Source organism: Phodopus roborovskii, unplaced genomic scaffold (assembly GCF_943737965.1).
Source record: "Phodopus roborovskii unplaced genomic scaffold, PHOROB, whole genome shotgun sequence".
NCBI lineage: Eukaryota > Metazoa > Chordata > Mammalia > Rodentia > Cricetidae > Phodopus > Phodopus roborovskii.
In genome coordinates, this window is record NW_026125278.1 from 16,574,944 (window position 1) to 16,589,072 (window position 14,129).

The 14,129-nt window shown below is 40.3% G+C and overlaps 1 protein-coding gene across 1 annotated transcript in view; it reads left to right on the forward strand.

The window, feature by feature from the left end:
- The window catches only part of Ankrd13c (ankyrin repeat domain 13C), a 44,706-nt gene that overhangs the window by 24,543 nt on the left and 6,034 nt on the right, over positions 1-14,129 (forward strand). The window contains exons 7-11 of the mRNA XM_051195742.1: positions 576-720; positions 5,142-5,273; positions 8,032-8,193; positions 11,792-11,871; positions 12,813-12,911. Coding sequence (XP_051051699.1) covers positions 576-720; positions 5,142-5,273; positions 8,032-8,193; positions 11,792-11,871; positions 12,813-12,911 — 618 coding nt within the window. The remainder of the gene's footprint in view (positions 1-575; positions 721-5,141; positions 5,274-8,031; positions 8,194-11,791; positions 11,872-12,812; positions 12,912-14,129) is intronic.

Here is a 14,129-nt window from a genome sequence, read left to right on the forward strand (position 1 = left end):
AGCATATCCTTATAATCTACAAGGCTTTCAGGCTGTGGGAAGAGTGTTTAAAAAGACAGTGTTTGGCTAACCCTGGGAAACTCAACATAAAGGCCCGAAATTTTGCCGTAGGTAGATATGAGATTACTAAGTCTAAAAGGCAGTCTAAGGTTTGTCTCAGTGCTTAGGTGCAATATATGGTTATAAATCAGAATGGTTTTCTGGGTTCAAGAGTGGCCCACATCCTGCTGTGCCCGCCTTGAGTAGTATGCTGAAGAGCTCTCCTTTCTCCTTCTGCCTTCCCTGTGGAGGTGCAGCACGGGAATGAGGAACCAGTTGTATAGGAGGGGGGATAGTACTGCCACGGGGACCTTTTTTCCCCCTGCTTGGTTAACTAAGTGTTCAGAAAAGGGAAATACAGTTAATAGAGTGTGTATTCAAATAATATTTTTGATAGCATTTTAAGCTTAGCTTTTGTCTCTAAATTTGAAGTTGGGCTATGGTATTAACTTAGTTTGAGTTTTAGGAGGCACAAAGCTTACGTAGTTACGACAATTACGAAATTCTGTCGGTTTTCACCTGCCCATCTTTTACAGGCTTGACACAACTCTCATAGACTTTACTGACATGAAGTGCCAACGAGGGGATCTAAGCTTCATCTTCAATGGGGACGCTGCACCCTCTGAGTCTTTTGTAGTATTAGACAATGAACAAAAAGTTTATCAGCGAATACACCATGAGGTGAGCATGTATTATAAATATTTCCCTAAAGGGTTAAACATGTGTTATCTATTTAACAAAACACCATACAGTTGCTTTACTTAACGTGCAACGTGTAAAGTGTTATTGTTCCTCCTCTTGGTCAACGCTTTTCACCCTGAGAGTTGAGCTGATCCCTAGGCCTGTGGCCTTGGCTCTCACACTGAGCCTATGTTGTCTGACCGCTTGAGCTGCTTCTTCACTGACGTCCTCCTTCTGCACAGCGCCCGAACACACGCTCCACTGTCCACCCCGTCTCCTTTCGCCTCTGCCTCGTCTCGCTTTGGCTACATTACCTACTGCTGTATCTTCCCTCATGTGTTCCCTTTTCCTGTGGCAAACGTATCCACGTGTCACCAGAGCTGTGCAGGTTGTTTCTGGGTTTCTTTCTTTGAGGTGGGGAAAACTCTTGAGTTCAGATGCTTCTCCTGTCTCAGCCTCCTGAGTGTCCTGTGATGATTTTAAAGTTCTTCCCTTCATGGTTACTGTTTCTGTCTTCCCACATCATGTTGCGTCTTCTTCACTCATGGTCTTAGATTAGGCTTCATAGTTAATGTTGTGTGTGCACTAATGAAATAGTTCCCTAACTCATACCAAGAAATGCGGGTTTACAGGAAAAGTACGTACAAGAAAGTGTATTCTTGGAGAGGAGTCAAGTGAAAGAAGTCACGAGCAAGCAGGTCATTAGGGACAAAGTTCTGACTCCAGTGAGTGAGAAAGTGTTAAGGTTTAAAGCCAGAAAAGTTACCTCACAATCTGCTGCAGTTGGCAACAGAGGGTCACAGGTGTTTTAATAAAGTAAAGATTTGACCAGATTTTGGTGAATCTATTTTAAACATTTTCCTGACCATCACACACCTTCACACCCTACCGCTGTTACACATACCATAACTGCTAGGAGCTGCCAGGTGCTGTGGGTAACAGCCACTGTAGTCATCTGACCCTACAGCTTTTTATGGCACAAGTAACATATGCAAATTAGCATCTCTGTTTCATAGATTAGGAAACTGAAGTTTACAGGTGATGGGTGACAGCTCCAGCATTGCCCAGTCTCTGAAATGAAGTAGAAATTACAGGCAACAAAATGACATGAGAAGATTTTACAGTTACTTATTTGAGGGGTGGTGATATTAGGGTGTGTGTTAAATAAGAGATATTAAGATACACACTGTCTAAGAACAACGGCCTAACTTACTGTTTTCCTGGAAACTGCTTCCTCTCTTTGGGTCAGTGGTATCATAGAAACCCAGAAGCACTTCTGTGAGAACATTCCTGCTCCTTTCTTTACTTAGTCTTTATGTCAGCATTCGCGTTTAGTCTGTTGTTTCTAGAATTTAGATTTGTGATATCCTCTCCTTTGAAGTATTGTGAAAGCCCTGTGTGACCTCCCTGGCTCCCTTTTTGTCTGCTTTTAATTTGTTCCACATTAAACTTTGAAAATAAGGCCATGGGCCCTTTTTATGAAGACATTTTAAAAGTCCGTACCACTTGAAGGGTGAAATTGCAACTATTTCGACTCCCTTCATGTAACCTCACCCCCATTTACTTTCCAGCCTTTCTCTTGGCTTGCTGTTCTTTGATAACCGTAGTAAACTTACAGGTGTCCACATGTGTCCGGTTACTTAAGGCTTCCTTTTTTGTTTATGATGTTTCTATTTCCTGGATCTAGAAGGCCCTTTTTGGATCCTTCGGCCCAAGGCCACCTACTTAGTGTTAATTTTTCCATATGTATGGTTTTCTTTGTTTTGCTTTAATTTAAACAGTCACTTTATTACTTTATATGTATGGGTGTTTTGCCTGCATGTATGTTTGGGTATCCACTTTGTGTCCCTGGTTCCTTCAGAGTCCATATGAGTGTGTTGGATCCCCTGGAACTAGAGTTACAGATGGCTGTGAATTGCCATGTGGGTGCTGGGAATTGAACTTGGGTCCTCTGCAAGAGTATTCACTGCTCCTATTTATGCTGTTACTCTATCTCAAATCAGGTGCCAGGGGGTAGTTTGTTGATAAGAGTGCGTGGCGAGCAGCATAAGGCCTTGGGTTTGATCACATGAAATATTAATCCCAGCGTTTGCTGGTTTGACGTAGGAAGATCAGGAGCTAAAGGTAAGCTACTTAGTAAGTTCGAGGCTGGCCTGAGCTATGTATTTCTAAAAAGAGAAAAAAAACTTTGTTTATATGCCCCTACCCCATCCCCAGCCTCTACCTATCTCCCTGTCTGTTTGGCTAATCTCCCAGAAGGCAATGGGGTGATTTTGGTTGTATCATCTGTTACCTAACACAGCATTTACACCATAGATTGGCATAGAGTCTGGGATACATTGGGACTTTTTAGATACACTCATGAGCTGAATAGAACATTACAACCATGTACTGGATTGCAAGCCACACATAGTCCAAGTAAGTGAGCACAGCCACGTTCAGTGCACTCAGTGTGGAAAGGCCACAACTGAATTTGGCCTGCCAGCTGTAGGCTGTTGGTACTTACTTGTTCTAGAGTCTTTATTAGCTAATCTGACCTCTGTGTAAGTGGCAGCTGTAGTCAGTTCAAGTCACACAGACACGGCACTGAAAGAGAAGCCAGAAAAGAGACCAGAAGAGCAAGTGTTAGGGTCACCAGAGCAGTGATGCTTGCGTGTGCATATGTGTGTGTCCCCTCTGCTGAAGGTATTTGAGTGGTGATGCTCAGGGGTAATATATATGGATGTGTTTATGTCAGGATTCTGAGGATGCAGGGAAATTAGATTCCTACCTTTAGAACAAGAATGCAGTAGGCCTTCCTGTTTGCAGATTAGTGTGGTGTTTGTCTGAAATAATAGTGTTAATATCATGTGAGGATGCATGCAGGCTATGTGCGACATGTCATTTTGTGTCAGAGACTGGAGCATCTCAGGTTTTGGTATCTCTGAGGAGTCCCAGATTCAAACTCTTGGAGATATTAAGAGGGACATTAGTAGTAGTTTTGTTGTAATATGCAAACATAAGCAATGTTTGCTCATTAAATACTTGTTGAGAGAATATAATTAACAGCAAATCTCTTTCATTGATGGGTGTTTCATTTATAGGTTTCTGTTACTAAAGCTTGTCTGAACACAGAAAAGGGTTTAATATTCAGTACCCAAGATGACCTATAAAATATTTGAAATGTAATATATGCATGTTCTTCTTAACCAGTTGCAAGCAAAATATTTAGGAAACTTCCCAGTATTTGTGTTACCCAGGAATTCATTTCACTCATTGTACATTTGCAGTAATGTTTGTTTTTAAGGGTGGTAAAGATGGTATTGGTATAGTTCCAGGTTATTGCTGCTGATTGCTGTAGACTCAGTGACACAGGCACAGTGTTACTCACTTGAAAGTGAGGTGTGAAGAATAGGAAATGGCCATCTGCTTGTAGCCATCGCAAACCTTTGGGCAGCCTTCATCCCCTATCCTCTACCTAATATGAGAGAGAACCTTATTGTGTATCTGCCTGCTTGCTCCCCAGCTCCCACCATGTGGTTCTCTGTCCTAGAAGTAAGTACAGAAATTAGCTGTATGAGTCTGGTGACATGCAATCAATCTCTGGAACCCATGTGAAGATAGAAAGAACCAAGCTGATAAAATTGTCCTTTGACTTTCATGTGTGCATTATGGCATATATGTGCCCCCCAATCATCCACACACAAACCATGCATATACGAATGTATAGAAAAATACCTTAAAAGAAAGAAAAGACACAGCTTAAGCAAGGTTGTTGGTAAGTTTTAGGAGTCATATTTATGACTTCCTTTTCTAATAAAAAGTATTTGGAAAACCCATCTTTCTCCATTGTTTTTAGATAGGGTCTCACGATGTTACTCTGACCGATTGGTTACTCGCTATGGAAGCTAGAATGGCCTTGAACTCACAGAGGTCTTCCTGCCTTTATCTCCAAGTGCTGGGATAAAAGTCATCTTCCACCATAGCCAGTTCCAATTGTTCTTACCAGTTATTGAAAAAGAAAGACTCAGATAACCGTGATGGATTTTTTTTTCTTATATTAGCAAACTAGAGGCTAATTTATCTGCATTTAAAGTAAATAAGGTCTTTGTATAGGATTTTTGTCTCAGGTCTATTTAATTCTTAAAGATTACTAAAAAAAATATTGTTCCACAGGCCATATAGTTCCATAATGAATAACAGTGAATTTATTACATTTACTTATATAATAGTGTGAAAATGGTGTATTTCATGTGCCATGCTTTAAAAATTCATAATTAGTCATAATTCTGAGTTACTAAATAAAATATCAGATATGAAATGTAAACATCCACATAAATAATATTTTATATTATTTAGAAACTATTATATTTTTGTCTTTTGAAACTTGTTACATTTTTGAAGGAATCCAGATTCTTATATTAACTTTCCCCCCAACCTAGGAGTCAGAGATGGAAACAGAAGAAGAAGTTGATATTTTAATGAGCAGTGATATTTATTCTGCAACTTTATCAACCAAATCGATTTCTTTCACACGTGCCCAAACTGGATGGCTTTTTCGGGAAGATAAAACAGTATGTAAAAATATAGGTTTTTTTTTTTTTTTTTTTTTTTTTTTAAACTTGAAAAATTGGTATGTAATATCACTAAAATAATGATGGACATATAGGAATTGTCTTTTAGGCTGATCTTTCCTGTCTCTGGAATCCCACATAGGTAGTTAGAATTCATAGTTGCATAGTTTGTGTGTAATTTTGGAAAAGCCCAGAAAGTGGTTTGTTTGAACTCTTGTCTGCCTTACTCACAAGGAGTTTAAACATGGCTGCAGCCTTTTTCCAGTGCCTTGTGTGTAAGAGGCCTGTGAAGAGATACACACTTTAATTTATTTTGCTTTAGAGCGCCTGTATCTTATGTCTGCTCATCTTAAGCTTACATCTCTAGAAAAGTATGGTGAATTTAAGTCTCAATGGAAGTTTCTATAATTCCCATCGCATCTATCATCAAGAGACAACATAAGACTACTTAAAATTATGCTAAAAATGTTTCACTTGGCATGGCCTATATGGAGCCAGGAGTGTTCAAACCTAAAACTGGCTTGAGTTATATAATTTTGAATGAAATGAATAATGAAACATCTTAATCAGTGAATACTTACTTATAAGTTAATAAAATAAGTAGCTATAAATTTAACAATAAGAGTTGCATCTGGTAAGGGGCAAAGATTTAATGTTTTCTTAATTATATTTTATTAAACATAATAAGTGAACATAATAAGTTTTTACATTGGAAAAACAAGCCTTGTATTCACTTAAAACCGTAACTCATAGGAGAAAGCAATGAAGGGTGTTGGGGTTGAATGAAGTAAGATATGAGGGAAAAGGAAAGAAAAAGGAGAGGGTGGTATGGTGGGGGCTTTCTTGCTTTAGGGGATTGACTTGTGTGCATATGGGGCTCTGTAGGTTTGAACTGCTGTAACAGGCTGGATACTGAGGGGAGAGTTGGTACTACCTGGAGTCAGAATCTGTGGCCTAGGATTTCAGGGTTTTTGTGTTGTGGGCTTGAAGAATTGCTTTTTCTTCTAGAATCCTTAGTGTTTTCTGTTAAGGTTCAGGGAATTGAATGAGACTCATATAGTTTATAGAGGGAAATCTGTTTTTCCAGAGTCTGTTAATTGAGTGTTTACTGTATTAAAATTGCCACCACAGCAGCATGCTGACCGTCACAAAATTAAAACCATATACCTTACGTATGAAGCCAGAAGACTCCAGTGACCACCAGTCTGTAATCTTGGAACTCTTGGAACTCCTGCAGACAGACCTTTTTAACATTTTCACACATAACTATGTATCTATAAATAATGTGCAGTGCTTTGTGCTGATACTTATCAACATGGTGGTGTCTCAGGCTTTGGAGCTGGCTGTTTAATGAGTGTGTGGTGGGAGCCTCTACTCCTCACGAGTGCTGCTTGCTTGTTTTAGCAGTTTGCAAGTTACATAGTAAGTAAGCTACTACTTTCCCCGCAGCCTTAGTGTTGGCACATTTCAGTCATTTCCTCCATTGTGATGGAATTCATTCATTTTCCACATGCCTTTGCCATGCATAGATAGTACAGGCAGCAAGAATGATACAGCATGATACAGCAGTGGCTGGATCAGGAGCAGCACACACTTGACATTTTTCTTGATATGATAATATATCTAAATTTGATAAATGTTGCTTCTTTATACGGTCACAAGACCTGTTAATTAACTTCCAGCACATGTAAGTTTTACCCCTGAGCCCTCAAAGCCTATTTGTCAACATTGGCACTTAGGACTCCAGGCTTTGGGTCCAGTATTGTAGTGCATTTGTTACTTTGAAGTCTTACTTGTCTGTGTCTGTTCTTCTGGGCAGCATTAGATGGATCACTTCAAGAGAAGATAAAAATTGAAACTGCTATCCACCTAGTGTTACCACTAAGCAGCCAAAGCTCTTGAACAGCGGCTAGGTGACCTTCTTAAGTCTTTGACAGGTAAGGAGGGAGTCAGTATGCCATGGTTCCCATTTTGTAGGTAGAAACCAGTACAAAATGCTTGGCTTCCTGGTAACTCTTACGGAGGTCCTGAAGCGCTGGAGATGTGCTGTGTTAAGGGCATGGCAAGGTGGAGCAGTCAGCCTGGATACAGGTGGAAATGGGAAGCTGGGTCAAGTAAGTTCATAGTAGATAGTTTTATACCTTTATACCCATCTCTGGGTGCTGGAGGTACGGGTCAGTGTCTTACTGGAAAGAACTGCCCGTTTTCTTCTTGTGCCTTTTTTCTTGTCATTTGAGTTTCTGTGCCTGTATCTATAACTTAAACATTCGTATTTATTAGTGAGCAAGGCTACTCTTGTTTTATTTATTTATTTATTTATTTTTTTCAAAGCAGTGAGTAGCAGTAATTTGAAGTTTTATCCTGTCAGAGAGTAGAGAGGGTCCAGTGTGGCATGGACTGTGGATTTTAATTCTGTGTTTCTATCTATAAAATGGGAACAGTGTTACCCCTGACCCCTCCTTGCTAACTCTTAATTTGACTGTTTTGTAAGATTCTCAGATTGTTTTGTGGTGCTTGGGAGTAGGTAATGAAAAAACAACATTCATGCTTCTGTTTAGACTGCCTGATTTGCAGGTTAATTAGCATAAGTCTTCTGTACTTTAAATTCTCCTTTGTAGTTTGGAAATGAATGATTGTATGTTTATTTTCACGTGCATGGTACATATTTACAGAGAACTTTATGATCTCAATGCTTTTAAAGATCTGAGATCAACCTTCCTTTAAACTGGCATTCTGGAATGTTTGATTTTTGTTTTAGGAAAGAGTAGGAAACTTTTTGGCAGACTTTTATCTGGTGAATGGACTTGTTCTAGAATCAAGGAAAAGAAGAGAACACCTGAGCGAGGAGGACATTCTGCGGAATAAGGCCATCATGGAGAGCCTGAGCAAAGGTGGGAGCCTGGTGGAGCAGAACTTTGAGGTGCGCCTCTACTACCTGTCTACTGTAAATCTTCATTGTCTTTGCTTATTAAGAATAGAAAGAGCGCAGGGAGACCTTTGGTATTTTTTGAGTCATACCTGGTCTTTGAGTCTTCATTAGTCAATAGATTAAAGTCATTTTCTAAGTGCTGCCCACTGCCTTTGAGGTTCAACTGCTTCATAGCTCATCTCTAGCCTGTACAGCCTAGGAGCTGTGTGTGGAGCATCTGCTTATTGAAATGCTCTGTGCAGTGAGTGTGGGACCAGGAGGATCAGGAAAAGGAAAGTAGGAAGTGAGAAGGTGCATGAAAGAACGGGAATTGTTCTACCCTCTGATTTCTAATACGAAGCAGATATTGCTTCTTTAAAAAATTTACTGTGTATGCGTGTGTACATATCATTTGAGGGAGACCAGAAGTGTGTGTCAGATCTTCTGGGATTGGAGTTACAGGTGGTTGTGGTCTGCCTGATAAGGATCCTGGGATCCAAACTTGGGTCCTCTTAAAGAGAGAGGCAAGTGCTTCTGATCACTGGGTCATCTCTTCTAGGTTCTTAAATTCTATTTTCTTCCACCCATTTCCTCTGTCAATATCCCCAGATGGTAACTTAAGCTTTGTATGGGAGGCTTTTCAAGTTCCTTGAAAAAGAATGGGAATTAGCCCAATAGATCATGGCTACTTTCTTTTTAAACTAGTACATGGATAGAACTGATTAAAAATGACCAAAACACATCTCACATAGTGGCAGTCACGGCCGCTCTGTGAAGTGGCTGTCGTAGTGTTGTGAATGTGTTTATAAGCATCATATGTATGTGATTGCTGCTGGAGCCACAGTCAGAAATGGCCAGGTGTGATGGTGGCTATTGCTACCCTTTAATATTGGGGTTGAAAACATAGAACACTATAAAACATAAGAAATTCTTGGGTTGTTTGCCAGTTTGATCGCTGCATAAATGTATGTAAAAACTATATGGTCATTAAGTCTACAGTCCTAATTGAAACATAAAGTAGACAAGTTGATTTTCGTAAAATTACACGAATTGTGTTCTGATGTATTTGAATTGTTAAAGGGTCCTTAAATGACATTTTAAGCAGCTGTAATTTTTCAAATTGAAATTAAAGCATAGCTTACCGGATGTAGCTGTAGAATAGAACAGAATGACGAGCATGAAGAACATAAGGAAACTCTGATAGGCTTTTTGTGGCTCAGATATGGTGGGGCAAATTCCGGCTTTGTTTCTGGTGCTGTGAGTGTCTACTGAAGGCTGTTCATCACAGATTATATAGTAGGACAGGAAAACACAGTTTTAGGTTTTTTATTTTGTTTTGATTTTTAGACAGGACCTTCTGTTTCTCCTAAGCAGGCCCCAGATTTCTGATTCTCCTACCTCAGCTTTGTGGCTGTGCACAACAAACCTGGATATTAACCTTGCAGTTGTTGGTGAACATTTAAGATTAGTTGGTCAGTTTCTAAAATCTGTGTGTGGGGCTTTTGGTGATAATGGCATTGAATTTACAGATAAATCCATTGCTACATAAAACTCTGTTTGAATTTCGTTAAAGATTTATTTAATGTGTTATGTCTGGATGTATACCTTTATGCCAGAAGAGGGCGTCAGGTCCCACTATAGATGGTTGTGAACCACCATGTGATTGCTGGGAATTGAACTCAGGACTTCTGGAAGAGCAGCCAGTGCTCTTAACCACTGAGCCATCTCTCCAGTCCTTGTTTATATGTGTGTTGCTGGGCCTAGAACTTATTCATTTGTGTATAGCACAGCTTTTGGATAACCCAGCTATCCTCCATTATCTAGCTCCTTTGACGACGGATCTTCTGAACAACCACTGCTACTGTGAAACAAGTAGCAGTGTGTCCTTTCCATGTGTTTGTAAGGTCTATAGCAGGCTGCTGGAGCAAGCCATAGGTTACCGATTCCAGTTCTTAGTGGGGTGTATCCCTTTGACTAGGGGCATACTAATAAGAGAAGGGGGGAGGGGCGCACATGTCTAATCCCAGCTCTTAGGAGGTGGAGGCAGAGGATAGAGTTCAAGGTTATCTTGGGTACATAGTGAACTTGAGGTCAGCAACAACATCAGCTCAGAACAAAAGCCGGTCCTTTCTCATGCACATTATTTTTCCCTAGCAGTTCTCAGTTTGCACTGCCTCTCTAGTTTAGTTCCTATTGCTGGCTCACCCATCCTGCAGTAATCTAAACTTACATTTAACAGACATTAAAATTTGACCTTAAAGACGGTTAACAGGTAGCTCCTTGTGTTATCTCTCCTATTGCTGTTTTCTACCAGAGTCGGAATAAATATATTGATTCATATTCTTAAGTGTAATTCTCCTTGCTTTAAAATTGTCACTATAAATAAGCTGGGCAGTGGTGGCACACACCTTTAATTCCAGCACTCAAGGAGCAGAGGCAAGCAGATCTCTGATTTCGAGATCAGCTTGTTCTACGGAGTGTTTTAGGACAGGTAGGGCTACATTGAGAGCCTCCCTCCCCCCAATCTCAAAACACAAAACCAAAAAGGTGGAAGCCTCCACAGTCTGTACAGCTGCTTCCTGTGGTTTCATTTGGCCTGTTGAAAGTCAGGCCTTTGAGAGACTGTTGCTGAGGTAAAGTCCAGCCCTCCAGCCCTGCACTCTAACCTGGCCGGTACTTGGTCCTCATGCTCCCATTTCCCAGTCATTGATGCCGTTTCCAGTAACTTAGTTTTGCTTTTTTTTTTTTTTTTCCCCTGCTGAACTGGTTGTTGACGTAGTTTCTTCTTCTGGTGCTTTTTGAAGCCAGTTTGTTTGTATCAGTCTCTGCTTCTGTATGTAGCATAATGTCTGGAAGTTTTTAGATAAATAGTGAAGAAGAGGTAGTGTTAGCTTGATGCTAATATTAGTAAATAATTGTGTTAATGCTAAAATTGCATGGGACTCCCTTTGGACTGTTCTCATTAAGTGTTATGTAGAAGAGGTTAAATGGACCAGCACTTAGTTTGCTGTTCTGTGAGGCATGCTAACATGTTGTCTATCACTCAACACCCCAATCCCAGTAGATTATCTTCTGAGGCAGTTTTGTCTGGACAGTGTGTCCAAGTCCTTGACATCTTACTTAATTGGGAAAGTACACAAACAGCAAAGCAGCAAGGAGTTTTATTTAGAGACAGTAACAGAAACTGCAAAAGAGCAGTGGTCTATTTGAGCTAGACCATGCAGGAGCCACGGATAAATGTTTGGGACTTCCTTTATGGAGTCTGGCTAGAGGAGGGGTATGGTGGCTTTCTGTTTCCAGTGACGTGCTTGAGTTTCTTGTGTATGCCCTTTACCATGATGCATCTGATGTTAAACATTTTGCATGTCTAATCGTGCCTTGGCATTAGATGGCAAATAGGGTTTTCCTACTGTGCATTACCAAGCTGAACATGTTTTAGGATGTGTTTGAGTGGAAGCATAGGGTTATGAAAGCGTTGCTAGGGTGGAGCCAAGTGTATGCATTGTTCCCTGTGCCTCCCTGCCTCAGTATGTTTTAACTTTGCGTTTTAAAATGTGATATACTTCACCCTACATTCTACACTCTACTTGTCTCTTTCTCTTATTGGCAGCCGGTTAGAAGACAGTCCCTTACCCCTCCTCCTCAGAACACTATTACATGGGAAGAATACATTTCTGCTGAAAATGGAAAGTAGGTGGTTTTTTGGTTTATGTTTTCTTTGAATCTTAGGAAGAAAAACTTGTTAAAATAGTCTATTTAGATACAAGAGTTCTGAGAGCATATTATTAATGTATTTTTATCTGAAGCTATTGTATTAATTTTAAGAAATAGAAAGTATGCACGAGAAAGAAAACTCCCAAATTGGTGTGCACTGAGTCTAGAGCCATTTTACATCCCTATGTCAATTATACACACCAACCAGCAAGCTAGAACCTTGTAGGACTTGTTTTAAGGTGGTGCTATTTTTCAGCTTCCCGTGCCGGTTCATCATTGATTCATTGACTCCTCAGCATCTTTCCATAAAACTTTAGTTGTTTCACTAACTCTTGGAGAAGAGTACGCACAGCATCACCGTTCCTTACGTGTGTTGATTAGAAGAGAGGTGAAAGAATAAAGTCTCTCTTTTGAATAAACGAATGGATGTTTCCTTTTGGTGGAGACTACATTAGCTCCTCATGCACTTACCCCTCCCACCCACTCCACTGTGCTCAAGAAGAAGCTGCCTTGTTTTTCTTATTGAAAGGCATGCTGTTACTGCAGGTTTCCCATGTGCTGTTCCAGTGTTAAAGTGTTGGATGGACATACTTACTTTTTACAGTGTTGGGCATAGTCTTTTTGAAAGTGACTTTTTTTTTTGGACTATCCTTTGTTAGGTGCTATAGCAGGTCAGAGGAAACCATCATGTATTGTTCCTAAAAGTAGTATTTATTTTTAAAGTTGTTTTATTCAGTATAGAATTGTTTGAGTACTGATATTTATGAACTTTTATAGTTTTTTTGTCTCATTTCTTAAATAAACTTTGTTTTTAGCTTAATATTTTTGTAGACTAACCCCGAGTATTAGTGAATATTGATGGAGAGTGCTGAGCTCTTAGCAAGGCTCTCTCTCTAACAGTGTGCTGTGTGTTGCAGGGCGCCGCACCTGGGCAGAGAACTGGTGTGCAAAGAGAGCAAGAAGACGTTTAAAGCCACCGTAGCCATGAGCCAGGAGTTCCCCTTGGGAATCGAGTCGTAAGTGCACGATTGATTACAAAAAGTCCTGCCAGCCACCGGTGTTTGAATCTGAGGTGTTGAAGTGTGTGTTTGTGTGTGTTTGTGTGTGTGTGTGTGTGTGTGTGTGTGTGTGTGTGTGTGTGTGTGTGGCGGGGGAGAGAGACAAATCTTGGCTCAAGAGTTTATGCACCTGCCCATACATTTCCTGGTTTACAAAAGTATAATTTTTTATAGATAAATTTTAAATAGTCTAAAGAAAACTATTAAAGCAATACATGCTTATAGAAAAACTCAAAGCATAGAAATTGGTGGGGTTAGAAGGTATTTTCCTTCAGCACGGTGGTTAGACTCTCTTGTCGCCTACAGTTGTGAATGCAGAACCTGAGAATGATTCTAATCTACAGGATTCCAACAGTAACCACGTTTTTGCTTGCTTTTTGTTTTCTTTTTCTTGGAATTTATGGTGATGATGGCCTGCCATTTGTTCTGTTGCTCTTGAATTGGCAAACGCTCTGTTTTCAGCCTTTTTCTACTGAGAACTGAACGGTCGTGCACACCTTCAAATACCCTTCCGGGCCCATCTACACCAGATGTCCTTTAGAAACCCTGAGTTTACAGAGATGAGTGGACAGGGAGGTGGGTGCTCAGCTCACCCTTGACAGGCTGTGCTCTTGGCTCCTTATGAAAATGTGGCTGGGCAGGAGTTGAAGGACCCAGTTATTATTATTTTCTCCTAATTAATTCTCCTTTCAAAATGGCCCGGTAGGCTGTTTTGTTTTGTTTTGTTTTCCCCTCCTTGAAGAGAGCAGGCTCTATAATTTTCAACAAAATTCATTCAGACTCGCTGCCTTTGTCACGCCCAGGCTTTAGAAGGGTAGATAGGATATTGTACAGCGCCCCTATGTAAGTTAGAGATCACACAGGGGCAGGAGCTGAGGCAGTGTGAGAAGGGTATTAGCAGACATGGGGAGACATCTGGGTCCTCTTGCGTCTCGGCTTCCTAATTAAGGATGCACCTGATTTTATAGTGTGCTTGGAGTTACCTCCAGAGATCCCTAAGAAATGAGAAATAGATGCATTAATACATGTGTCATAGGAAGAAGGAAATCAAAGAATACTGCATACAGGAAACAGACAAAAATCCATTCTACAACAAAAGAGACTTCCTGTTACTGCTGTGGAAAAACACATCATGAACATTAAAATCAGTTTAACCAGGTCACTCCTGAGATGGAC